The sequence below is a fragment of the Syngnathus scovelli genome, chromosome 3 (assembly GCF_024217435.2).
Source record: "Syngnathus scovelli strain Florida chromosome 3, RoL_Ssco_1.2, whole genome shotgun sequence".
NCBI lineage: Eukaryota > Metazoa > Chordata > Actinopteri > Syngnathiformes > Syngnathidae > Syngnathus > Syngnathus scovelli.
This window is the reverse complement of record NC_090849.1, coordinates 12449321-12477239: the sequence shown is the minus strand read 5'-3', so window position 1 is coordinate 12477239 and position 27919 is coordinate 12449321. Positions and strand designations below refer to the sequence as shown.

The 27919-nt window shown below is 39.8% G+C and overlaps 2 protein-coding genes across 8 annotated transcripts in view; one reads left to right on the top strand and one right to left on the bottom strand.

Annotated features, from left to right (window-relative positions):
• Nucleotides 1-19406, top strand: part of gnb1l (guanine nucleotide binding protein (G protein), beta polypeptide 1-like) — a 25290-nt gene extending 5884 nt beyond the window's left edge. For 4 of the 5 annotated variants that reach the window (XM_049762928.1, XM_049762929.1, XM_049762931.2 and 1 more), the window contains 6 exons: nucleotides 997-1151; nucleotides 1936-2061; nucleotides 2146-2308; nucleotides 4232-4324; nucleotides 8961-9176; nucleotides 14829-15951. In XM_049762928.1, coding sequence (XP_049618885.1) covers nucleotides 1042-1151; nucleotides 1936-2061; nucleotides 2146-2308; nucleotides 4232-4324; nucleotides 8961-9176; nucleotides 14829-15107 — 987 coding nt within the window. In that variant the 5' untranslated portion in view covers nucleotides 997-1041 and the 3' untranslated portion in view covers nucleotides 15108-15951. Of the gene's footprint in view, nucleotides 1-996; nucleotides 1152-1935; nucleotides 2062-2145; nucleotides 2309-4231; nucleotides 4325-8960; nucleotides 9177-14828; nucleotides 15952-17586; nucleotides 17717-18462 lie in introns of those variants that run through there. The other variant, XM_049762932.2, reaches the window with a different exon arrangement.
• On the bottom strand, nucleotides 19265-27919 carry tbx1 (T-box transcription factor 1). Of its 3 annotated transcripts, none has more exons than XM_049762912.2 (8): nucleotides 27350-27919; nucleotides 25865-26243; nucleotides 24003-24104; nucleotides 23591-23762; nucleotides 22890-23045; nucleotides 21735-21802; nucleotides 21087-21187; nucleotides 19265-20252 (listed from the first exon to the last, which is right to left on the bottom strand). In XM_049762912.2, the coding sequence occupies exons 1-8, from the start codon at nucleotides 27534-27536 to the stop codon at nucleotides 19870-19872; spliced, it is 1548 nt and encodes a 515-aa protein (XP_049618869.1). In that variant the 5' UTR covers nucleotides 27537-27919; the 3' UTR covers nucleotides 19265-19869. The 3 variants fall into 3 exon arrangements, with proteins under 3 accessions (XP_049618869.1, XP_049618870.1, XP_049618871.1); XM_049762913.2 differs by having other exon boundaries at nucleotides 25865-26192; XM_049762914.1 differs by having other exon boundaries at nucleotides 25865-26281; nucleotides 27350-27489.

Here is a 27919-nt window from a genome sequence, read left to right as displayed (position 1 = left end):
AACATGATATTACGAAGTGCATTAACTGTACTGCAATGTAATTGCACTTTATTGTAAAATAATCTTTGAACATCTTAAGTCTATTCAGGAAAAAACATTCAGCAGACCAAGATAAAACTTTGGAGGTTTCTTTTGCAACGATAAAAGAAATGTAATGTGGATCCATTTATCGACCCTATTAACTGTAAAACGGAAGTTTTTGTAGATGAAATAACTTGAGACAGTGACAGTGTCAATATCTGAGATTTATGTATTAAATTTTAATACAATATTTTGGTCTACATGCAGTTACAGTGAATTGATTATCAGCACTCTTAACTAATTATTGAAAGGTGCCCACATAATCCCACAGCAGTGTTTAATTTTTGGGCAGATTACCTGTGGTCGGATGAGTTTCCTCAGCTGCCTAGTTGACAGGTGACGTAAAAGTCTCACCTCTTACATATGCCTCAAGGAGTGAGAAGCCAGAATCTGTTTACTGTAATTAAGCTGTCACAAGTTGTGATTTATAACATATTGGGTAAAAGAGGCGTTATACTATAGACTGGAAGGAGGAAGTCGACAAGAACGAGAGCCTCTGCAGCAAATAGCTGCAGGCTTTGTAGCCACTACAAACAGGGAAAATACAGACAGTACATGAAACTGTCTGGTGTGACAAATACTTTTTACATTGTTGCAGCGGTGTCTTTTTTACCTGTTTGCATCAAGATTGCTTCAGTTATTTTCAACTGTTGAGAAGTGGGCTAACATAACCGATAGCTGTATGCATTTTAGGCACACCTATGTTTGGATGTCAGTTTTACCGGCTTGATAGGTTGCAGTCACTTGATAAGCATTTGCTGAGCCCCACAAGAAAAATGAAGTTTGAAATGATAAAAATGAAAGTATCAATGGAAAACAAACAAAGTTAAAGGAAATCAATTTATTACTCCAATAATGCAGATTCACAATAATAGAACAATAATATTACTTGAAGTTTTGTCTTTTCTGTTTCAGTAAACTTCAGAATATGGCTTTGTTGTGACCTTGTGAACGGTGGCGATGTCTCAGCCAGCTCCATCCCCAATCTACACCTTGAGGGGTGCCAGTGGAGCCTTCAACACCATCCACTTCAGCTGCCATGGAGGGGACAGTCCCCTCCTCTTCTCTGGGTAACACATTCAACTCATTTCATCCCCGGCAAAAAAGTACTAGTATATGCAGATGTTGCATTTGACTTAGCCTCAGCAACCAGCTTTTGCGATATATCCAGTAGAATGTGGCTTTTTAAATGCAGAAAACCAGGATTGGCTAGAATTTGTTTTTAAATTTTGGCTGTCTTTTCCTTATCTTTCTTTTGTGTCTTTTTGTTTAAACGTTGTAGCTTTTATTCTTTTAATCAATTATTGGTTATTCCATCTATTAATAGAATAATGTGTGTAGTGTAGCATTTTTCCCCATTTACAGTTGTTTATTTGGTATTGTTTGGCTATAAAAAGAACTAAATACACAACAAAGATTTATGTTGTACTGTCCAAACAGTTACTAGTGTGGTTTGAATAAATACAAAATACATAAATACAAAAAATAATCGAGCGGTTTTCATAAACGAGTACAAAAATGATTGATTAATTACCGCTGTGAGGCAATCAAAGATTTGGATGATTGTAATTCAACAAATGCCTCTTAAAGATTACTCGATTATTAAAATAGTCATAGATGACTTTGATAATTGATTACTTGTTGATTAATGGATTCATTTTGACATCTCTAATTTTAGTTCTTGAATTTAAGCACAAAGCTTGACTTTGGTAGGTTTTCTTGGCATCAAGTATTGTAGTGTGTTGCTTGTTTAGGAAGTTTGGAAACACTAGGTCAGTGATTATTACTTAGACCCCTATAGATAACACAAACCAAAATGTGTGCAAGATAACTTTTTTTTTCTCATTTTTGCAGATCAGCGAAGGGTGCCATCCATATGTGGAATTTGAACAATAGGAGGGCAGAGAGAATCATAGAAGGTCATTCTGGGAGTTCAGTTCTTTGGGTCAATACACTTCACTCAGCAGATACACTTATTAGGTCAGTATGCTGGTGTTCATTCTGTGGTCCTGGTTCCCTTCCATTAATTGATGTAACCGTCTCTCTTTTCTCTTAACAAATAAGTCAAGGACGGGACACGAAGGTCTGTCTTTGGAATCTGAGTCAAGGTCGCAGTGAGCTGATGGACTCTCTGAGTACAGGAAGTGTTGGATTCTGTCAGTGCTCCTTGCTGGAGACAGGAATGAAGACTTGCCTGCTCGCCTTTGCAGGACAGCAAACTGAGGAGGTGAGACCTCATGGTATTGATCCCCGTGATCGCCAACCTTTACAGGTTGATTGATTCCTACCCTCCAGTGGATGATTGACCTGTCCTAACCTCTTCAGTTGTCGGGATCAAAATTATCTGTTGCCTTCGAGCATTTGTTTTTTGTGGCGGGAGTATTAAACTTTATTTTTTCTGTGACAGCAATCTAAAAAAGTATACACCTCGGTAGTGTCATTGTCTAATTCCCCATTGCTGCTTTCCTGAGTTTTACGCATGTGGTTAGATCCCTAAATGCTGATGTAGCTTTTCTGGAGCATTGATATACGTACCAATGGGAGCACCTGCTTTGGAGGATTTGTTGTTAATAGACTTGTAAGAATTGGGATTCACTAGCCTAATGAGATTGAGTGGTCGATAAAATCATTGAGACTGGTCATTTGTTTGGTCATGTGTCATGCTCAACACCCACTGGCCTGTAATGTCTGGTGCCTGGCCAGTGTCAAAGTGGGTACAGGGCAGCCTGCTATTCAGGCATCTTTTATTGCCTTCAGATTCATGTTACTTGCTTTGCTGTGAAGGAGCCACACTTGAAAGGGACAAAATAGTCACCTGATCCAGCCAAATGTGCCTCAGCTAACCCCCATCTTGTGGACCAGGCACCAGGGCGCCTTTGACTTCCCAGCGTCTCAATAATACCATTGTCCCAATAGACACGCACAGAAACACACACACACATGCAACATCCCAGGCCAAGAAGGAGGCCACTGTTGATTTTGCCATTTTGTCTCTCCACTCAATTACACAGGCATAACTGGTGCAGACAGATGCTTATCATGCTCAAATTTGAAACCCATGATTAGATGCAATGAGTGTGAATACACTTGCCAGTGTGCAGGAGCGGTGTTTTTCACAGACACAGATAAAATATAGTTTAGTTTCGTATAGGTGAAACCAAGACAACAAAATAACGTGTTAGTCGTTACTCATGTAATAATTTTGGTTTCTTGCCTGCTCGTTTTGAAATTAATTAATAGCACGGGAGATTTTTATTTATGGTCCAGGTGATGAAGCACATGAACAGCAGATATCCTGGGGCAATGACATGTCCTTTAAGGATCACTTTATTAGGTGTGTATGTAAACATGTTGGACAGAAAAACAGATTGGTTGCCTAAAGGGCTTCTAATTGTGAAGCCTAATGAGAATGAATACGCAAATCATCAACACGGATAAAGTTGGGAGAGGGTTTTGTAGCATTCTAGGTACGCCTGCATCGCCCCAAGCCTCACTTGAGCAATTTGGAATCATCACCAGTATGTGCAGGAAAAGACCATTCGAGGCATGTCATATGTCAGCTGCATCTGGATTTATTATAGACAGTGTGGTGGCTGCTTTGTGATGACGGATGCTGCTCCACTGCCTGTTGCAGAACCAATTGCTTTGTGGAGGTCCTGAAGCTGCAGTGACAGATTTTTTCCATTCAGTCAAATTAAGAATTACAAGATTTTTTATGTAAATAAACACTGACTTGTTTACTAAATGAGTCTGAATTATGAAAACATGCACAGTGGAAAGGTATGAGGTTTCTGACTCACCGAAGAGTGTGAAATTGTTGTCTCCAACTATTGAGGAAAAAGCAGGTTAACGTTTTTTTTTTTTTTCATCCATATCTGAAATTCCATTCTCAGCTGCTATGTCTTTTACGAAACGGAGAAAAGTGTGAGCCCCACTGCTCACTAATCAAACAGTATTTGGACTTTACACAAACATTTGCAAATTAACACTTGTCACACGAGTCGAGAACAAGTTACAGTATACGTATGCCTTATCGTTTCACCAGCAACTCTTAAAGTATGCTGAAAGCACATGGCTATTGTTGAGCTTTTTTTTTTTTTTTTTTTGCCACTCATTTATTTTGATTTTTGAACTTTCTGTTTTTTTGCAGCTCAAGATTGTTGAGCTACCCAGTAAGACTCTGGTGTGCAGTCTGATACCAGATTCGAAAGTGGGGATGGTGATGTGTGTCAAGCTGTGGCAGGTAAGCCCCAAGATGTCCTCACGTAACATTTCAACTCACCATTTAATGCTAAAGAAATTAGCTTGTGTTGGCGTATGCTAAATGTATTTTTATTTCATATTATTTTCCGAATGACAACTTACTGCAATCAGGTGACAGTTTTTGATTTTGTTTTTAAATCTGTTTCTCATTTTAACAAAATACGAGCAGTTATCTTTTGATTTACATACCGAATTGTGATTGTTGTTCCATTCCGAACACGTTTATGCCGAGATAGCTTTGCATATCTATCTAATTAAGCGTATTTTGGATGCAAGGGGTTCGCCCTGTCAACCTTTATGAGGTAGAGAAAATGCTACTATTTTCCTTTTCCTTGCTATAGCTTTTTGTATGCGTACTTTATGCATCATTCCGATTGGTTAGCAGCCCATAACAAAGGGGCACGAAGAGGAAAGTCAACAAAAATGCACACGCAAGCCGTGGCACATAATTTGGAGCTCGACAGCTCATCCTGGGCCATTTTTCCAAGCATTTCTTCTCAACTTGCAAAGTCCCAACACTGTAATTAGAGTGTTTGGAATGGCTGGAGGTTCTCAGTCATATATCAGCCTGCAGCTGTACATTCAATCTGATCCCGGCACAAGGTTACGTTCTGTTTTGTAAATTAACGTGTCCCTGTAATTATTTTCATGGGTAATAATTGTTGTGCTTAGTTTTGAGCTTTGTGGGGGGTTGTTTTGAAAATAATGTTTGAATAAACACATAAAATGTATACTCAATTTAATTCTTATATATTTTATTCAGCAAAGACACATTTGTTTACATTGGTTTATGGTTTATGTCATTTTACTCCTTGCCTATGATTTGTTTATGGGCCATTAGTTGCATGTTCAATGCGGAATTCTAGCAAGCATAATGATCGATTATATCATACTAAGTTAATAATGTTGTCATCGAGGACATGCCGCCATCTAACTTCAAAGCTGAAAGCCCCCAGTGATTCTAAATTATTTCAGGCTGTTGCTTTGTAAAGAAGTTATATATTTCTTCTCTACTGCTGCCTCACACAAAGTCAGTGGAAGGCAGCACTGTATGGCTCATCTGAAAGGGCTCATCTGTAACCTTACACAGTGGAAAGCTGATTTGAATCATGATCATCTCTCTCTCTGTCTCTCTTTCTCTGTCTTCACAGATCCACACACATGCAGTATGTGAATCTGTTCTCTTCTTAAATAACATAACAGTGTATTTTATGCATACAATATGCATGTCAAGCACATGGGCACTTCTCAAGTTGTATCCAAAACTGTTACTGTTGTTTGTCGACAGTGAAGGTTTGGATGCAGATAACATGCAAGGCCCTTTCAACAGAGATTAATTGCATGAAAAGATATAAAAGTAACATTCAGTAAAAAAATTACCCCTCTCAGTCATGAGATGCAATTTACTTACACTACAAGGAAGACAATGATACTGTCAGCTAATGAGCTAAAGTCGGGTGAGTGTAACTCAATGTACTATAATAATTTGAATCGGCCTACTTTTATATTTGCACTTGCACTAAACATACATTATTGACTACTGCAGTCAATGATTTACGAAGCTATGACAATGACAGGTTTAGAGTTTTTAAAGTCGTATCGTAATAGCACAGTGATCTGACTTCAGTGTCCTTTTCGATGAGTAAAACTCCCGGCCTCGTCTTGAAGTTGAGCGACCGTACTTTGTATCTCTGATTTGCCGTGAAAGCGAGAGCTTTGAAAAGTGTGGGAAGAAAGTGCCTCCACATGTGCGTTTGACTTCTCTTGTGCTGTAGGGCTCGACCTGGGGAACAGGAGTGATGTATGATCTGCAAAGCTTTTGTTGTGAACAGAGGCTGGCGAGCAAAAGGAAATGTTCCTATACAGATATCCATCACTCTCAGCTCATCACCTTGATGCCTTGTAGCCATGACAACATAGTGGACAAAAATCCAAGGAAACGGATTAGTTCCTTATGTTGGAACAGTGCCATGCTGGGCTTCGACTGGCCACAATAGCAAACATGCTGCAAACATGTTTATGATTCCTGACAGAACCAACAGCAGCAGGACAAAATGATATAATGGTGTTACCTGAATGAAGTGTAAATGTCATGTCTAATATTCATTTACACTTTGTGGACAGTTGAGACCAGGATGCATTCATAGTTGGAGATATCGATACATTTTATTAATAGTGATCTTGTGCAAAATGGTAGACTTTAACATGAAATGGGGTTGAATTAAGCATTTGGGATGGGCATAAGTCACTCAATTATTTATCACCATTAATGGTTATGTCGACTCGAGAGATGGACATAAATCACCCAATGAATTATCAGATAATTACTTGATCAACAAGCACTATTTGTCTATAATCACACGTTCCTTCATTCGCTCTCACCTAGATTGTATCAGACAACAACATGACGTCGTCTACACAAAGTTGAGCTACAGTTACACTAACATCCATTAGAGCACAACTTTTCTGGTCAATATTATCCTGCTCAATGCAAAATCAACCAAAGGAGGATTTCAGAGGTAGAGAAAGAGAGAAAGACAATTGAGAATAGCTAAGGAATTACTTAGAACAAGTCCAAGTCTGCTCTCACTAAACCCGGAAGACTTCTGTGGGTTGAAAAGCTATCGCTACTTGACCATCTAATAAGCTCTTTGATTTTACAACCGTCTAATTCAGTGAAGCCATCACTGAAAATATGTTATGATATATTATTTTCCCAGTTCTAGTCGTATCCAAGTGTTTTGGACAAGTCTTTAGAGATTAGCTCGATCCGTATGTTAATGGAGTTTTTCATTAATATCAATCCCGCCTGGAGGTCACAAAAATGTGGACAATTTTTTTTAGCATGTGCAAGTGGCAAGGATTTATTTTTCACCTTACGCAATTTTATGGAAAGAAAAACAATGTTCTTGGCATTGGTTTGATGTGGGAGTTCAAGGAAGGATACTTTTGGATCAAATGTAAGGCAATGTTCCTTTCTAGAGCCAAAGACAATAATCACTGTATTCAAATTAATTTACAAATGTAGTCAAAAAAATCCTCCAGTTTTTTATTTCGCTGTAATCTATTGGTAGCCCCCAGTGTTTACTGTACTACTACTTTCTTTTAAAATAATTTTAAGGAGCAAAACATTTGGGGATCTCAAAATCATGTATTTGTCACTCAAAACAATGACACATTCTATAAATGCCATGTTGGAGAGGTCCAATGTTACTCGGTCTTGCATCTCCGCCTAGTCACCATCCATCCATCTTTCCAGCTATTGTGCAGTGATGAATCTTCTCCCATAAACTCAGCCCCATTCCGGCAGAGAGCCCGCGTGGAGAAAAGCCTTGTAGGATATAATGAATTAGGTGTCTACCCAGGGTTCCCTGACCTTTGACCCATAACATCGTCAATCAAGGAGGTCCTACATTTAAGTGAACTGGTGGGCCCCAAGCCTGAAACGCTTAGCCCAGACCTTGGTGGCAAGCAGGGGCCACCGATTTTCACTTGTTTTTATTTGTTTTTGTAATCCCTTCGTGTTCATCCTGGATGATGTGTTTGGAGGGAATACATGACTCTGTCTATAATTTGTTTAAAGGTTGAACAAGAGAAATATATTGTGTTAAGTGAGAAGAGGACTTGAAGATGGATGAAAATATCTTCTCTTCTGGCACATATGGAACAAATTTGATTCTCTCCTTGTTGGTAGTAATATAAAGGCACACGTTTGTGCTGTGAATTAGTCACGTTTAATATGTACTAATGTAAAAATATTTGTTCTCTGTGAACTGTTTGTGTTTTTTCAAGAAAACTGATTTATAATGAAATGTCACACCTTCCGCCTTCTCCATCACCAATAATTCTCCTTACTCCCCCCCAAAGAGAGATATGAAGCTCAGCTTTTTATCAGCTCACCTGTACATTCTCTTTCACTGAAGTAATTTACAAGCGTTGTGAAATGGCAACTTTGCTTTTCTGATCCTACACACACTATTAAAAGGGGGGTTGGGGTTAACCCAACCGTAACCCCAGGAGGTACTGCAAGGTTATGGCTGACTACCAACTTCATTGGGACATCACTTCATCATGTCTCATTTGCATCTCTTCTCATTTGGTAGTGTTGTTGTCATAAGAATATTTGCAACCATCCTGTTTTGGCCACAGCAATTTTAAATAAAGAGTTCAGTTTGATGGACTGCATGAATATAAATTAATGTACATATAGGAGCAACATGGGAGACATTACTGCAGTATTTTCAAATGACATTTTTAGCATTTACTGATTACATTGGGGTATTGGTGATAAAAAATGAACTAATTCCAAATCTTTGGCCACTAAACAAAATTATTATTGTCAGCTTAATACCAAGGTCTTTGTCGCAGTAATATAGACGAGGAGTAAAGTGAGTAGTGGTGTAATGGAATGATGTTAAGAAAGAACAGCAGCTTGATGAATGGAGCCCACAGTGACTCTGTGGGTGTCAGCAGGAGCTTCCAGAAAGATAACCTCTGCTCTGCTCAGCTTCCAGTATCGCATAGCGGTCGAGGCCATTTTGGCAAGAAGGTTCTTTTGAGGCTGAGTCTTCACTGACTTTCTCTCTATCTCTGTTATCATCCTCTCTCACCTTTAGCCACAATCAGGTCCTGGACCCCTCTTGCTGGCCGGGTATGAGGACGGATCACTGTTGTTATGGGACATAACCCAGAGGTCCATATTGAGCCAAACCAAAGTCCACCTCGAGCCTGTCATGTGCCTGACCTTCGACCCAGAAAGTCTGAGGGGCATATCTGCTTCTTCAGAGAATAAACTTTCCTCATGGATGCTGGATGGGCGAAACAACCTGCAGGTAAGTTTCAGTTGTAATTTTTATTTTTATTTGAATAGTTCTTTTTCCCACAGTAGAGATTGGTTCTCAAAAAGGCATTATGGGATTATTGCAATAGAAATTGTTACGGTTTGGAGAACTTGTCACGAACCAGTTCCAGTCATGAGTCTGAATCCATTAATATTTTTCATTAATTGGTTTTAAAAGAATATTAGGTTGGTGAAATGGAAAAAAATGTTGAACTCAGAATGCTTAGGAGGGCCTTAGCTATAAATCAGCTGCTGCTTATGCAGTTTGTGTGAGGCATGGGGCCTAGCCCAGAAGGGCACTATGGATGTCATGCAGGACTGCAACCACCCACAAAAATTCACATAGTCGGTCATTGATAATATTATTCCAGTGGCGAATCTAAAAATATATCAGGATAAAAAAAGAGCACTTTGGGATAATAGGAAATTCCTTTTTGCCTACAGTACCTAATATATTAGTTCAAGTAATCTTAGAGACAGACTTTTTTCACTGTGATTTTTTTCATTGCAGCAGTGACAAATTCATATTATTTGTAACAAACTTGAAGATATGACAAATTTTCATGCACATCTATGCCTTGAGAATTATCCTCCTTTGGATGAGGGCGATGCAGTGCTGGATGTTGTGTTTTCCATAACAGCAAACAAATATTATAAGTTTTAGGTGAGTTTCCCAGCTAAACTAATTAAATGCTACTAATTGAGTCATATGTGTTGATTTGGCCAGTGGCCCTGTAAGTAAAAATAAAAACAACAAAGAAATTATAATTCTTACGGTACATTTACTTTCACATAGCCACCCACACTTTTCACTCATGCAAGACCTCGGCAAATTCAAAAAGATCACTTGAACTCATAATTCTTTTGACGTAACAGACCTAGCGCCTCATTAGAAACCATATATTCTCTCCATTTCATGAGCAAAAGGGAATGCTCCCATTTTTGAGCCAGCTCCCATGAATCAGAGGCGGTGAGGAACCTGGAGCTGATCGAATACACTCCGATAGAGTGAAAGGTGTTTTTCTTTCCAGGGCTTTGCACAATTGAATGCTTGAATTAGAACTATTTGCAAAGCCTTGTTGTTTTTTTTTCCACCCTTAAAATATGTCTGCAAATATTCTATTGTGGATTTCGTTTGCTAAACCAAAGGAGAAAGAATGATTATTTTGTTTATTTTGCTTGAGCAACAAAATATTGATTCAGTATTTAATCCAGGATGAAGATGACAGGAAAAAAGCACACAGCGAGCAAAAGCATCCACCAGGGGCTTTTAAATTACCTCTAAGTGCAGCTCAGTGTGAAGTCCAGACAGCAATGCTCAGTTCCTCCCACAGAAGTATTTTTGTGTGGCAGTAGTCGGAGGGTGGGCAGCGAGGGAACTGCCGGGTGGCGCACCCGGGCCTCAGGTCCTGACGGACGACCCCTGAGAGGTAATAAAAATATCAAAACCTCGGAGGCCCCTAAACCAAACAAAAAACACATCTGCAGTGAAGGGAACAGTAGACTCAGTGGGAAGCTGCAATAAAGGTTGACGAGTCCGTAAGTGCCACAGTGTCTCACTCTCCGTGAATTACTGCTTCGACATTGTGGAGTTGGCTGGCAGGGCAGATAGATGCTCCGAGTTGTGAAATGAAGGGAAAACCTAATGAGACAAAACACAGCACAGTTGTGATTTAGTGAAGCTGGATGTTTTTTTGAAGTAACCTTATCAAGGCCAGATAAAGACGGATATCTTCAGGAATTGAGCTTAATGTGATGCACATGGCTCTCAACCGCCTTTATCTGCTGGATGACCTGGCTGCTCTGTGCTTGTAGTAATGACGCATCGTCATCTTCAGCTTCCCCCCCCCCTCCCCCCCCCATGTTTCCTGTGAGTTTACGTTTGTTGCACTACACTATACAGGTGTGGATTTCAGAATTTACAAGCTGTTAAGTTGAATTGACATGTATTACTAAAATGCACTGACAGAGGATTGATAGGTTCCTCCGGGAGGGCGAAAGAGAAAAAGGTTACGGGTTGGACAAAACAACAGGAATCAACAGGGGAAGATTAGCCGTATAAATCAAGCATGGCTGACAGCAAGCCTTCTCTTAGTCACTTGACACTTTTCTACGAGTAGAAGCCCATGCCCTAATTGTCACGTAAATATTATAAATCATAGTGTTGGAAACAACTTGTAGTGACCAAATGTATCACTTTAGAAAATCGCAATAGCACATTAATAAATAAACAAAAATGTCACAAAAATATTATCTAATTTTTCTTACAAATTTGCTGATTTATAAACCTGGGCCTGTTTTATTGAACAGTTACTTTTAACTCGATTATTTCCCACAGCACACCTGATAATCTATCGTAGCACTTTGTAAGTACATGGGAATCACAGTCTAGTGTCTTGTGCAAAATTGAAGTTAAATTAGCTGACAATAGATCGGGAGGAGGCAAGCTGTCATGAAAATGACAGGTCTTCTTATTGAGAAGCTTTCTGTCCTTTTCAGAATGGAACTGCTCACCTGTTTGACACATCCATCTCTTGTCAGCCAGAGCCAAGCTCTGACAGGCAAGGTGACAAAAGGCTGTAATCTCCTCCTCCGAGAGTGTGATTCAGAGCCAGGGTGTGTCAGAAATGCCTGTGAAAAGCCTTCCAGTCGATAGGCTCGAGTGAGTGAGCAATGATGAGATGATTCGGTGGATCAACCTGAACGACAAAACCGAAGCAAATACATATAAGGGGAAAAAAGTGAAGCAAGGTTCAACCGATGGTTGCCAACTGGACGCTTCTGAATGTTTCTAATGTCCATGAGATGCTACAAAGAGATCATTAAGTGTGAGTTTATGTTGGATGTGTTAGGGCTTAAGGAATGTCTCTGAGCCTGTCCGCTGAGCACAACTGGTAGCCCCAAGACAAGCGAGGAAGCCAACATTTCAGCTGCAACCAGAAATGCAGTCAAGGAGAGGGAGTGTTTATAACAATGATGAAGTACAAAGTTTCTATCAACAATGACACTGGAAGACAATAAAAGGAAAACTTGTGATGATGAAAAATTTATGGCATGAGGCAGTTGTTTTTAAATAATTACACCTGGATAAATTCGGTGTAATAATAGTAAGTCATAAAAGTGGGTAGATTTTGTGTTTCTGTCTGGAAAATAGAAATTGTTGCGGTCTGCTCATAAAAACATAAGAGCATCTTTTTATGAGAGGCATTAACAGAACAAATGCCAAATTATATCGAGCAAATGAAATGCTAATTAAAGAGATTGTACTTTACGATGACAATTACACTGAAATACAGCAAATGTAGAAAAGTTTATTTTTGACTCTTCAGTCAGTTAAATAGTAACGAGAGATCATTTGAGGTGATGTTCAAATACTTATTATAATTATAATTATTTGAAAAAATAAAAAAAATGTACCCAATTGTAAATTACAATATCTTTCATTCACACTAAAAATGGCTCACGGGCCATTACTGCTTACAATTGACTCTTTAATGAAACAAATGCCCTTTTCTGACGCAAATTTTGGGATTGAAAACAAACACAAACAGACACTTTAACCCATCATTATCAGGCCTCTAATTCAAACCAGATGGAGAGGGTTCGTGGCATACCAACTTCTTGAGGTAATAACAAAGCTCCAAGCAATCTGTCACCCCCAAGTTTTCTCTGCAGCAGTGTGCGTTGGTTTGTTTTTGTTTACGTGGCCACAGACTGACACTGTTGGTACCAGTGATGATGGCTTGATTAATATTATGCCCAAAAAAAACCCAATTGTAATAATAAAAAAAATCAGACGTGAGCAAAGCTCGCTTTTTTCTGAGCAGTGACATTCCTCTCTGCTCTCTTTCACTTGCATTCCCCTTTATCCACTTGGGCAGTGAGTACCTGGCTTATATCTTCCACATGCAGCATGTGTATAGTTCCAGTCCGGAACAGGAGCAGATAAATTCGGCAACATATCTTTCTATGCAAGGCCATTAGTCTCCTAAGACACAAGCCATGAAGTCAATTTTACGCTGTCCAGTTGGATTTCAGCCCCCCCAAATCCAGATGTGTGCACTGCATGGTGCGATCTAGCTGAGATCCCCAGCTAGCAGCAAGAGCACGTTCCTCCTCCAAGAAATGCCCACCTCCAAATGCTCCTTCAGATTGGGCTCATTTATTATAGGGTGTCAAAGGGGGTACCCCTTACCGAGGCTTCTTGAAACACTGTAGCTCGTGGAGGAAAAGAGCTGTGGCTAATCTTAAGCAGGCAGACGTTACAAAATGCATATTAATCAGGTCTCTTCTTTTGCTGACCAGACCTTTCAGTGCAAGTGTAATTCATCAGAGGCGCTTAAAGCAACAACCCGTCTGCAAACAAGCATTTCACCAAGAAGGCTTCTCGCTTGCTCGTGACAAGGGGAACTCAAACCCCGTCGTGCTTCCATTGTAGCCCCCCTTAACTCCAAACCAAATAGAGCGACGCCGAGAGATTTGGTCTCGGCCCTCATGCTGTAATGTTTTATGCTTGATGATTGAGGCTCAGGAGTTTACGGGCTAGGATCAGCAGAAATCTGGACATCTGGCAGTGTCTCTGTCATTGTGTTGGAAAGGCAGTCATTAATTTTTTTACCTATAACCTATTGAGTATATTAATTCTCGTATATTATATACATTTTTAAAAATGTTTGAATCGAATGTAATCTTAATCCCCTTTTTCCTATTTGCATGACAAGACCAGCATTCTTTGTGAGTGGCGGTGTCACAATACCAAAATTAAGGACCTTGATACCGGTACTGAAACAATATCATGGCAAAATTTAAACAGGGTTCTACACTAACAGTAGCCGGGGCCACCACTTGACTTTTTCGGACCTCTCGAAGTTTTCCCCAATTGGGCCAGTACAAATAAATCATAAATAAAAATGGTAAAATCAACATCTTGTTCTTTTTAATATTTAATTATATTTATTCAATGTTGTGTGTTTTATCCTTGATCATGTTGCCACACTTTGCAATTTTTTTTGCTCTTTAGGTTAATAATGAATTGCTTTAACAAGCTATAAAACCCCAAACATGTTAAATATTCAGTTAGATATTTTGCTACAAAAAACGTCATGCAAAAAAAGTAACTACACAAAATACAGTAGACACCAAATACTGAGTGACATTATAAGTGCATTCAAATTCTTGAAAAAATGATAAACTACCAATAATTATTTTTCAGGAAGAAAAAAACAGGGGTTGACACCCCCATTTAATAAAGCATTGAACAAATGAAACAAATTGAAAAAAATTGGGCAAAGAACTGTGAATTAGTGAATCTGTGGGTGCCAAAAAATGAGGGGGTCCACAGTACGTGGCAAGAGCTTGATAGAACCACCACCCAAAAAGTTTTAGTGAAGGACCCTGCCTAACTACTGAAGTTGGAAAATAGTCCGTTTTTATTTAATGTTGTAGAATAAAAAGATTACGGAGCTCATCCTGTCCGCTGTGAGTAAAGGACTTCTTAAATATTAACTTTTCAGACGATGGATAAAGTGAATTACAAATGTTTTAAAAATACTAATACATAGATTTCATTTCTCATTTTGCTGAAATTGTTTTTCAACTGAAAAGCCTTCAATTAGATTTTTTTCCCTTCCTTTATTCTCCTTAGCTCCGAGACTGTGTGACTCTAACCAACCCTGGTGTTTCCCAGCTGAGTATTAGAGGAGATGGCAAATTGTTAGCATCAGCAGGCTGGGACCACCGGGTACGGATATTTGGCTGGAAGAAGCTTCGACCGCTTGCGGTATTGCAGTATCACAGTGACATGGTGCTCAGCGTTGCATTCTCCGACCACAAGGACCCCAAGCAAAGACTTCTTGCTGCTGGATCCAAGGACCAACGCATCAGCTTCTGGTCGATATACAATGACGGACCTCACACAGTATAGATTTGGGGAAAAATATAAAATTGAACATATTGTGACATAGAACAGGAGTTCTTAACCTTTTCAACCTTGAGGTACAATTTTTCCTTTACAAAATGGCCCAGGGCTCAATCAAAAATTATGTTTTGTGTTGAGACTGACAAAGTATAATGTTCCTGCACACAAGTCTGTGCTTGCAATAGCTGCTGTTCATGACTGTGAATTTGAACTGCTTGATCAACCTTCTTTTTCTCCTGATATGGTAGCCTCCGACTATTCTTTCTTTGCTCCCTAACATGGGGGTGAAGCACTAACTGCCCAATGATGAGGTCCTATTTGCTCATTGAGGACTTTTTAGAATGAGAGTTTCCGTATCACAAGAATACGAGAGCTGCAACACCAATGGAAAAGTGTGCTTATGCAGGAGATGATGTTAACAATAAAACAAATTTGGTTAAATTCAGCCTAGGAACTTCTTGTTGGTCATTTAATATCCTGATATTGATACAGTATATGAATCTCAAAACATTTTTACAATTACAATTTTTCCTTCCAATGTTTTTTTTTTTTTTTTAGCAGTATTAAGTCTCTGACTTGCACCCTCAATTACAATACATTAATAATGGTCAAAGGAGAGTTTTTTTTGCCTGTCATTACGCTGAGCCCTCGCTGGCTGGGACCAACTTCATCTGTCAGGCCAGCTAGCTAGCTCTCGCTAACCTATTTAATGAAGAATTGTGAAGTTAGGCGTCTCACTGCTGCAGTTCATCTCACCTGTGTATTGGAGCATGAAATATACAAATTCAGCAATGTTGACTATGAAATAATGGCCATGGATTGCAAAATAAAATCAACATAAAGCACAAAATTTGTCCAAAATTTGATTTAATCATTTCTTGTTTCTTCTAACTCTTCATTATGCAAGCGAAACTCTGACTCCACTAAAATCACATCCCTTGGTAATTTGTCAAACCAGATTAAACAGTGTGATGATGTTTACGAAAGTGCAGTGTGATTTGCCCTAGTGGACTTGAATATGAGGTATACGGCACACCTGAGCAGCCGTGTAATCCTGGATTGTTATTTTAGCAGGACTTTGTTTAACGCAGACGTCGCGGCCTTATTTGTCAAACAAAGTTAATCACAGCACGCCTGGAGAGCAGAGCGCCCATGGTTTAGTTGTAGTTTTTGGCCATCATTATTTGTTCATAAGTAGGGAATATTTTTCTTTTGACAACGTTTCTTCAAATTATAAGGACAACTATGAAATATGAAAGACGTATTTTATTTTATTTATGAAGTATTGGCCAAAAATAGGCCAGTGTTATTTTTCTGTCAGTCTAATTAATAACAATTGATGAGTAAATAAGCAGCTTGGGAGCTGATGTGTTCGAGGGCCACACAAAGAAGACAAAGGCCATGGCTTCAAATGCTAGACATGCTTCATATAGGATTTGTTTCCTGAGATGGCCAGGAGTTCACCGCGAGAGACTTGTCATGCTGTACAGAACCTGTAAACTCAAAAAGCTAGACCAGCATAACAACCACAGATTATGAGGGTGGGGAGAAAAGACAATGTTGACAGACAAGCTGTTTACAGTAATTTTAATGTAAAACTGAATTTTGGTTGACCTCCATTAAGATTTTGAATATTTTATCTGCGATCACTCACAAAAGGTTTTCTACTAACTTAAAACTGATTTTTATCAACAATTTATCATTTCAGTTGTATAGTTTGCAATATTTGGTAACCAAATTTCTTTTGGATTTCATTCGGCGCACGTGTGTGTACCTCAGCAAGTGTAAATGTTATAAAGGATATGTGAACTTCTCTCCCCTCTCGCTCGTTTGGTTTCCAGGACATGTTTTCCTTGTACCCCACAGAGGTCCGTCTGCCCTTTGTCCCTGACCTCTCCGCTGACATCTCCCATTCATAATAGCTTCCTAAGTCTCATGTTGGCTTTGAACAAACACCAGCGGCGGCGCGGGCCAGCTTCCGTCCTTCGTCGGATAAATCAAATGCCGGGTCCATTGGTGCAGATGTCTTCTGAAAGGAACAGACAGCAACCTGCTGGTCGCTGGCATTGGAGGCTGGTGGACCTCGTAAATCACTTCATAATGGATCTTTTAGGAAGTCAATAAATGGACAGGGACACCCCCACTACAATAGACCCTGTGCTTCACTTATCACCCAACGTGTGTCATTTTTGGCATTGAGGGTCAAAGTTCAGCTTCACTTTGGAGTAGGATGTGTTCGCGTAGGTGGCGTTGGTGTTTGTGTACCAAACACTCTGTATTACAAATTATATATATTGTCCGCTACATGGCATAATTGCCCTAGTCATATGCCTATATTTTGTGGCATATCTATATGCCAATACTTTGACTGTGGTTAGGTGTCCCACAAAAATAATACATTGCATTGTATCATAATGTATAAGGATGACTTACCTGACTATCTTTTAAATAATAGTCCCAACATACTTCGTCTTGTGCCTAATAGAAGCCGCATGCAGCAGATGTTCCACATGTAGATAAGTGTGACATGATGCTTCATGTTGCATTGTCATCCATCATCGATCTCCTCATATTTCAATGGCACATCCTTGGCATCCTGTCACCGGAAACTCCAGGTATCCAATCTCTCTTTTGTTGTATATATTTACCTGATTGATTAATAATATGCACTACTTTATGTAAGTAGTAGTCATGCAGTACACCACAAGAAAGCACACTCAGTTGCACTTAATGTCAGTGCAAAATCAAATTGCTTGGCTGATTTCTATTGACTCAACGTCCTAATAAACTACCATTGCTTTAACTTAGAAATGCCCCAACCTACGAGTTTTTCTAGTAACAAACCTCGCTTTGTTTGGTCGAGTTTTTGTTTTGTACTTGCGAGGAAAAAACTTGAGTTTTACAATCTTCAAATACATTGATGAAGGGGGCCGACATGCGCTGAATAAATATACTTTTGTATTATATGTATTTCAAACAGTTATTGTCAAGGAAAACAAATGTATGCTTGCACGCGTGTGTGTCTATGCATGCGGCCTAATTGACACCCAATTTATTTCTTGCCGTGTATGTTTTTGAATTTTGCGATACAGGCCTTTCTTTCTTTGAGCTTTTGGGTGGCGCTGGATTGAATTAATAACTGTGATTATTAAAGAAAAGGCAATGTGTTTTTGGTAGCTCGTGATTTCAAGATGATTTCATTGATGTCAAAGAAACAGATAACATGCCTCACTTAACCGTGAAGAGAAAAAAGTCTTTACAGAGGATATCCAATAGTCAGACATTACTACATACATTAGTCGTATAATTAATGAACCTGTGTCCTGGAAGCCATCATTTGTCTCGATTGACCTTTTTATAGCACCGTCCGGCTGCGGCAGCCCCAGCATGAGCGGCAGGCCGGCGACAGAGCGCACGAAGCGGCGAACATATCCAGACCGCTGCTTCCTGACCAGACAAAACAAGTGACGCAAAACGCATTGGAACAGCGTGTGGCATTGAAGACAATGGTAAAACCAAGTAATAAAATTTGGTTGCGCAAGAATTTTTTTTTTTTTTTAAATGATTTGCGAAAAAAACAATTATTTTAAAGTAACTGGTGGGAAAACTGGCATGAAATCAATGAAAATAAAAAAGGCTTGAAAGGCTTTGGAATCAAAAACAGAAAATGATACAACCAATTAGTCCGAGTTTAAATGAGTAGAAACATTATTTAACCTCTGACACCTTCACAATTGTAAAGCCATTAAGCCATTTAACAGTCAGAGGTCAGGCGCCCTTGGGCACCCTTTTCCCCTTCCTCCACCTTTATTGGCTGCTAGTCATGTGGCAAAATAAATAAATAAATAAGCTAAATAAATAAGCTACTTAAAATGAAACAATTACCTTGAAGTGGGAAATGACTGCATGGAAAGGAGGCACTCCTATTGCGGAAAGATCTCCGAAGTGCTCAATTGGACATGAGCAGTGTCCAGCATGAATACCTTATGTTGCCCTTGTGGAAGCACCAATTTGGTATAAAATGCTTTTTAATTTATAACATTATAATGACTGTATTTGCAGGCGTGTGTGCGTAGTGTATTTGTTATTTGGCTTTGTCTGTCTGTCTGTCCATCTATCAGTATCTTTCGCTCAATCAATGGAAGCTTCATGCAAAAACATGGTTAGATTAATTAGAATTTAATGTTCACTTTACAGACACAGAACAAACATTCTGCTTCATTCATTTACTTTGAATTGCTGCAAGTCAGTGCCATGGTACAAGCTTCTCAAAGCGGCTCAAAATGTTCATGTTTGATGATGCAACCTTTTTTCCCTCCTCAGACAAAAACATTTCGACGTGTTTCCACAGCCGCTCCGATGAGCTCAGCATGCAAACATGTCGTCTACCTACAAGGTGGAGGGATTATACAACGTATGGCTTTTTTGAAAGCATTAGAAACAAGACAAATCAAAAAGTGCATTCAACACAAAAATGTTCAATTCCAGTCTGTGATCAAACATGTTCTCCTTGGCCTGCTGGCTCAGTGACTGAACTTCTCATGCAGGTTGGCTGATGCCAAGCAACCGCCCTTGAGTTCACAGGTCACATAAGACCTCTGTCAGGGCTTAACGCGGGCGTCCGTGCTTCCTGCAGAGATTCTTTAAATAAATACAGCAGGATTTGTTTACCACAAAGCAGTTTCAGTCTGTTAACGCACCCTGCAGGTTGCATGAAAAGTTTCAAGGCTGGCTCCATTCCCGCAATGCAGTGCACCGTTCGCAGTCACTATCTGGGACCATAGTCGTAGTTTGTGGGCCCGCTGGTAGCCGAGTACATGTTAGCTGTGGCCGGGTTCATGTGGTGGTGGTACGTGTGTCCTCTGATGCTGGGTAAAGGGTAAGGGGATGCCCTGGTCTTGGCTCCCAGGTAATGTTCATAGGTGGTGGGGTACTTGTAGGGATGGTGGTGGAGGGTGTCCGGGGGTAGAGTGTGAGGGTCTGACCGGAGGTCGTGCGGAGGGCTCGGGCGGCCGCCGGTAAGTGGGACGGCGTGGAGGCCTCCCGGGACGGGCAGGGCGGGACTGAGGACACGGGACATCAGCTGGTGAGCCGGGTCAGCATGTATGGGTGTGCCGCCGGGTTCTCGCTCATAGTCCCGCCTACTGTCATCTGAAGAAGATAAACAGTTTGTCACATGGGGAGACAATCATGTACTATTTGCATATACTGTACATAGAAGATGCAATTGTAATTTAACTCCTGAATTTCGCCGAACCATACTGGTTCAATTTTCACATCGTGTCACTTGTTCACATCAAAAATCAACTTTGAAAAGTTGCAAAAGCTTTGGTAATTCACTTCGCGCTGTTGACAAGCAATTTGACTACTATCCCTACACAGAGACACAAATACTTGTTGTAATGGCACTCACATGTTCAGTGACACAAATATTCACTTTTGAGCAAGGATTTTGAGAGAAAATATTTTTTGCTGGAGAACCATGATATTTTCCCATTTTGTTTCTGATTCCAGAAATGCACCAACGCGACTGAGATTAACTGTAATCGAACTTGGTCTTTGATTTGCCTAGTTGAGACTGAAGCTAATGAATGAATGAATGAATGAATGAATGAATGAATGAATGAATGAATAAATAAATAAATAAATAAATAAATAAATAAATAAATAAATAAATAAATTTGATTCACAAAAGTGTTGGAAATATGAATCAAGATGGTTGTAAGTAAATAATGTATGATAGGTATTAATAACTAATATAAAGGACCTTCATTTGTAGTTAGCGACTGGCTATTATTTGTTTAATTGAAGGCCAACGCTTGCCCAATCCTTCAAATGCATCACTTTTTAAGCCGTAGATTGGATGTAACGTGGCTCACATTGACAGTAAGCCAGTTGTCAGGAAGACAGAAGCCAACTCGGTTTGATGTTGGCCAGCAGAGTGGCAGGCGAAGCTAAAGTCGGAACAAAGAGGGAGCTGCAGACCTTTCTCTGTGCCGTTCTGCTGAGGAGGAGATGACATTGGGTTTCTTGTTCTGGCAAAAGCACTCATTATTGGCAGGGAGCCTGGCCTGTGATTCCTGGGCCTGCGGGAAGGGAGACAGGAGTCATTTCATGAACACCAAGGCCACAATTTCTTCAGCGTGTATTCAGATGGTATGGAAGTGTTCATGTTTCGAGTCCTTCTACAATAGCTGATCTTCCATTTAGATCAATGAAAGTTGAAAGTAAATCAGTCAGAAGGTCCTATTCAGTGATTAATAAGGCTTCACTTCAGAGTAATCTGTTTAGTTAAACCTTGAAAGGGGAAAAATGAACAGCATTTGGAAGAAATTGAGTCACTTGTTTCCGTACCAGATGTGTGGACTTTTGTGTATGGAGAAAATTTGCTAATCTATCAATGACTGAAAAGCAGCCGATAATCTTTGAAACAATATCCAGTGTTTTCCAACGCTCACAGCCTTCATTGTGTACTTTTAACATGCAAGTTCCACCCATCTGGCACCTATGTAAAAACAAAATACTAAACTGTTTTCCTAATGTGTGCAAATGTCCTTTTTGACTTTGTTGCACCTCATATCATGTACAAACATGTCAAAAGGACTTTTTGTAATAGTGTCAACAAAAACTCACCAATCCTCTGGGTCACAGTCCCGGAAGCCTTTTGCAAAAGGGTTACTGGCTATTTTCAGCTGGGTGATCTGAAGTTACAAGAAAAACAAAACAATGTCCTTAATGCGGGGATCACTAACTTGTAACTGCAAGAGCTACTTCTTGTGTACTACCAAATATGATACACCATTCTGAAAATAGCAAATTTGCTCCTACTACCTTTAATAATGGTATGATTACATGTTAATGATTAATAATATATGTGCAGACTGATCATGTTAATGGTTTTTTAACAATAATTAGGAAACAGACACATTTCATTTTTTATAAATCTCTGCCAGTGTTTATGTTTTCAAATGACCACTTCTACAATATCCCAAGAAAATCACACTGTCCCATGACCAGTAACATTATTATAAAACAGACTTGTAGCTACTTATGAAGTGCACGCAGGGCTACCAGGGGCGCACCACAGTCAAATCAATTGGGAGAAATGTTTTTGATAATTTGCAAAGTAAACATAACAGCGACAACTCTTGCATAATTAGCTTGGACTTTGCAAGAAAGATGATTGTAGGATTGTACGAACACAAGCTTAATATTTTATGTATGTACGTCCTTTGTATTTAAATTACTTCATGAGAGCACCAAGGTACTTACTTATTTCATGAAAATACTTAGGTATTTAAGTTTTAATCTATGCTGTATGACAGACAGTCAGACAGACAGACAGACAGACAAAAGTAAGAGACAAAGAAAATCTGCTACATTACTTAACATCATTTTAAAGCACGTGATTTCCTATATAGAAGGCCTACACATGATCCACAACAGTTTTACGTATTAGTATTGATGTGAAATACATAACATGAGATATTCGCAAAGAATTAGCTTTTTTTTTTTTTTTTTTTACATAATAATAATAAAGCTTAAGTAAAGCCTCACAATGTGGTAAGATCATATCTGAGTTGAATTATGTGTTTAAAATATATTATTATTTACACATCAAAACAATAATAAGAAATATTATCCAATTCATTGAAATACACCTAGCAAATTGTAAGTGCATAGACAAAGAAGGAAGTATATTATCGTGACGTCTTCTTGTTTTTTAGCAGCAGATCTTCATCAAGTTTGTTGGAACTTAATAATCATTATTTGGAGTGACTTTCATACCCGGTGATTCTGGTACGCCGTAACTGCTGTGAAGCGGGTTTCCTCGAACACAAAAGTTTTGTAATTCTCTTCTGCGTACTTCTCGCTGTCCTTGCGAGGATCCACATAGACCACGTGGAACCTGGGCTGGTAGCGGTGCATTGAGTTGAGAATGATCTGTGGAGAAAAAAAATAAAATAAAAAAGCCACTTTAGCAAGCTGACCGAGAAAGGCACTCATAAGAAAACAATCAATCAAAAAGTAAATCAATAAAATAAAAGATCCTAGCAAAACTGTATTGTACATCAAACATTTTTATTTAGTTTGAGGAACTGTTGTTATTATTAACACAAAACCACAAACATATTGAAGTTGTGGGGAAAAAAAGTTTTATTTATGCTTATATTTTATGGCGGCATGGAAGGGCAGTGGTTAGCAGAAAGGCCTGTCTCACAGCTGAGAGGTTTTAGGTTCGAATCATGTTCAATGAGGACAAACATTGATGAATGAATAGATGTTGATATTTTAATATGTACAAATTGATGGCGAGTTGAAAGCTTTTCAAAACTTCAATGCTCTTCTCACTCAGTGAAAACCCAGTTATTTGAATCACAAATCCATAGGCCGAACCCAAAATTGGATTTTATCATGCTGCCATTGCTGCAATTAATGACAAAAACATATTTTGTACATGTATGGAAGAATTCACTGATTGCACTCACATGTCCGTTATCGTCCAGGAGGTTGTTGGTGAGTTTGAGTTTGTCAAAAGAAACAATCTGCTTCATCCACTGAGCGCCCTTTGCCGGAGAGTCCGGGTGGTAGTGGACTCTTCCAGGGGTCGCTGGGTCAGCTTTGCCCGCCACAAGCCACGAGGAACTGTGGAACGCATACCTGTGGGGATCACTGGGGTCATTTATCATGCAATTTGTTTTTTATTAATGTATATTCATATCAAAACGGTCTATCAACTCATGCTCGATCCATGTGTGCGTTTCACTTTGAATTTGCATAAGTCACATATGTATTGGTTCTTACATGTGTTAGTTACATTTTCTGGCACATAAAATCTGATGTAAATCGTGTGTGCATTTTTTTTTTCAACCTATGCTTAACTTTTGTAAGGAGGCTAACCTATAACGTTTGTCGTCCACTGGCAAAAAGTCCATTAGGAGCATGTAGTCCGCCATTGGATCCATCCCGAATATTTTCACTTGGAATGTTGGAAACATTCGCCTGGAAAGAGCCCAGAAAATAGACATTAAATTCTCAAGTTGCTATATTGTCTGTTTTTATGTAAACACCCGCAGCACATTTGCATGGAAATGGTGAATCAAGAAATTATCAAAATAATAATAATAATGATTATGTCAACACATTTATCCAACACATATTGTTCCATGCTTGCAGAAATGCATTTATAAAAGAAAAGTCGAAACTACGCGCTACAGTGGGAAAGACGTAATAGTTTATTGTCTTTTAATTTGCTCTTGAGCTTTAAATAACTTTTTTTGTTTTGAAATTTTCCAGACACATATAGCCATCGCAGAACAGGCCAACTTTTCACTTTCTTTCATTTACATTTGCCCACGCAGATTTATGACATATAACAATTCCACCCAGAAGCAGCCTTCTACCTACCTCCTACTGCACATGACGCCGCGAGTGCACCGAATTGATTTTGAACTTGAAATGCAATTATGCCCTCGCCTACGACGTTTCTGTGCTTGGCCAGTTGAACGAGCTGACTAATGCCCGTGTCAAGGGATGAAAAGGGATGCAAATCAACGCTCAATTAACGTCACTGTTTGGCTTTGCCGAGGCTGAAGGAGCCTCTAAAGTGCTACTTGTCACACTGCACCAGAGGTGCCTCACTTTCAAGATTATTGAAACAGGCGATGCCTCTCTCTTTACCATTGTATTTTCATAAATAAATAAATAAATAAATAAATAAATAAATAATAACAGGCTTGCAACCTTGCAACTGATTCAAGTTCAGGCATTTGAAGGGTAAGCGCTCACTTTATGACAGGGGCCAGCAACTTTCTTGAAACGGAGAGCTGCTTTTGGGGTATTGCAAAATGTTGGATACAACTTTCCTAAAATTACCTTTATTCATATCTAATTATTATATCTAATTATTAATCATGTATTATATACATTTATGTGACTATACTATAATAATTTCTCACAATGCGACAACAGAAAAAAGTTAATAAGCGAAACTTTATTTCTATAGAGCAAGCGAGTGTTTACATTCTCAAACGATCACGTCAACAATATGCCTAAAAATGTTCCAATCGCTATTAATGTATTTTTTTATAGCAGGGCCAACCCTATATTAGCAACACTTTTTTATATATTAGATAAAATAGACCAACAAACAAAAACTTTTCGGTGATCAAAATCGAACAAACTTAATTAAAACGGATTCCTATAAAAAAAAAAAGGAAATAGACGCAAGTTTAGGCCTTGATACAAAGTCCAAATAATCGAAATGAAACAATTTATAATTGATGACAAATTGTGTTTAGGTATGGAGCAACAAGCGTGCGTAAAATTGAGAGGGATTCATCCCATGCGGGTTAGAGGTGAAAAGCAGCCTGCAAACGCTGTTTTTGCAGTTGCAGTCGCCTGTCACATTACGCGCTACGCGCACACGCGTGCTTGCTGCACAGCTCAAATCTGCCAAGTTATTCCGTAGCCTATTTTGCATAGATTTCAGTCACAGATACTTTATGTAATCGCGTGTAAATAAACGTCGCTCGTGAAAACGAGGAAAGTTATTTGCATGAAGACAAGCTTTTTAATTTTAAAAGAGAACACAAACTGTTGAGGGAATAAAAAAAACAAGGAAAGCGTTTGTAAAACAATTTCTACTCGACAATTAAAATGTCACGTAGCCTAATTAAACAATAATGGTGGTAATATAACTCGAGTTGACGCTACAGGCTATGAAATAATTGCAGCCTTTATTATGAGCATCACGCTCTCACCTTCCCGCCTTGGTGACGATCATCTCGGTGCCCAGCTGATTAAACTCGTCCCATAAGGCCTTCATCTCCAATTGGACGTTAATGTTAGCCACTTTGGGGTTCTTCTTGATGATGTTTTTGCTGTTAGGTGTGGAGTTGGACGAGGACGACGAGCAAGGGGTCCCGGCGGGGTCGTTCGACGGGGCCTGGCCCGCATAGCCGTAGTTGGGCTGAGCGGCCGGGCAGGGATCAAAGTGGGCCTCGTGTTGGGTGTAAGGGTCCCCGGGGGAGGGGGAGAGGTGGTATCCCCCCGGGGTGTTGAGGCTGCTCAGGCTGCTGGTCGTGAAGGCTGCAACATCGCAAAAATGGGACAGCTGCGTCAGCCACGGGCTGGATATGGCTGAAATCATCCCAAAAAGACTGGATTTACTAATAGGTCTTGTAGTCGGTAACACAGACAGAGAAAGAGAGAGAAAAGAACAGAATAAATGACGTCCAAGATGTCAGGATGGATTTAAAAGTTTCCGTTTCGGTTTGTTATAAATCCCGGAGGTATAGCATCCAAAAAGCTAAAAACGCGTCCAAAGTGGAGCGAATCCCGCGGGAATCCTGCAATGCTTTCTCCTTTTGTGTCGATAGTGCGCGTCGGTGCTGCGCGCTGCTGCTGAGCGGGCGCGCATGTGTGTGTTCGAGTGCAAGACAGCCTGCTTCTCTTATCTGACGCGGAGGGCCTCCCCTTTGCGATAAAACCGGTTCTTATTTCTATTTAGATAAGGAACTGCAGGTAATGTGGCTTTTCCTCGCCTCGTGAAGAGACTGATTGACACATAAGTGCGCCCCTTCTTTTTAATGGGCTTTCCGGCACCCAGTCCTATTTTGGATGGGGCCCGCATCACCCCCGTTGACACAAAACAATAGGAGGTGAGCAATGTAAACGATGGACTGGGTAAACATATAGTGATTTACATGAATAAATAAATAAATAAATATGCAGGCGCTGAATGTTGCTTATATAGTGGACAAATACTTGAGATGAGTTAGCGCGCATAGTTGAGTTTCGCCGTATACGCAAAACAGTGATTTCCATTTTGTTACAGATTTTTAATTGTGCTTAAATTCAAAATGTAGCCACCGATAGCAAAATTGTAGGTTTATTTGAGCGGATTTTTAACACTGCATGATTTAAAATCGTATTTGTAGTCTATATTTGTTATATTTGTTACCTGTATATCCCAATAAATAAATATGCACCAAGTAAAATCTAACAGATGTTTTTGTTTGTTTGTTTTCAATTTAAAAAAATCAGGACGTTTGAGCAGTATTTTTTTTTTTTTTTTTTGTATGTGTGAATGAGCATAAATGAAGATTTTTAAGTCGTCTTCTGGCTGCTTCCATTTAAAAGTAGGCAGTCAATAGTTGTGAAATCAAAACAAGTTTCGGCTCCAACCGCGGATCTGAATGTAACGTTCCATCATGCGTGCGCATATAATCAACAAACTTGTTTACCTTCCATTTCCCGGGTCACAGTGCTGTAATGCATTGTGCAGCAGCTGTGGTTGTTCCCGTCTGGTTTGTCCAGGCCGGTGCTCGAGCGCTTGTCAAACGCTGCGTTTCCTGCTTGCTCTGCAGCACAAATCAGAGAGGCAATACTAAAAGCATTTGCCCTGGGAGACAGGGGACCACCGTCGTCCATAGGCAGGGGGCTCAAGTTAGGGGAAAGTCGTGCCTACTCCTCCTCCACCGCCTCCCCCTTCTCCAAACAGCAGGAGAAGGCTGCGCAAAAAGGCAAAGAACATGCGCGAAAAAAGCCTTCTCACATGCCCACACTGGCCAAAGTCTGCTTGGAAAGTATTCCCGCTGCTACGGTGAAGACGCCCGAACTTCCCTGGTCGATAGGTTCATTTATAGAACCTCGAGAGGGGAAGCGGTCCAGCCGGTGTCAAACCATTGTCGATCCGCAGAGAGCATGCAGGGCGAGCGCGCGTTCCGTGTTTGTGCTCGTTGTGTGCGGTGGCGGGTGTTGTCATGTGAAGGCTGCTTGCGCGCCTGCCTCCACGAGAAACTGCTGCTGATACG

Excerpts from the sequence above, each read along its gene's own strand:
- tbx1 (XM_049762912.2), bottom strand. The coding sequence starts at position 27,536 with ATGGACGACGGTGGTCCCCTGTCTCCCAGGGCAAATGCTTTTAGTATT. Across the intron at positions 26,244-27,349 it reads TGTGACCCGGGAAATGGAAG|CCATATCCAGCCCGTGGCTG; the intron begins GTAAACAAGTTT and ends GGATGATTTCAG. Across the intron at positions 23,046-23,590 it reads TCCTGGACGATAACGGACAT|ATCATTCTCAACTCAATGCA; the intron begins GTGAGTGCAATC and ends TTTTCTCCACAG.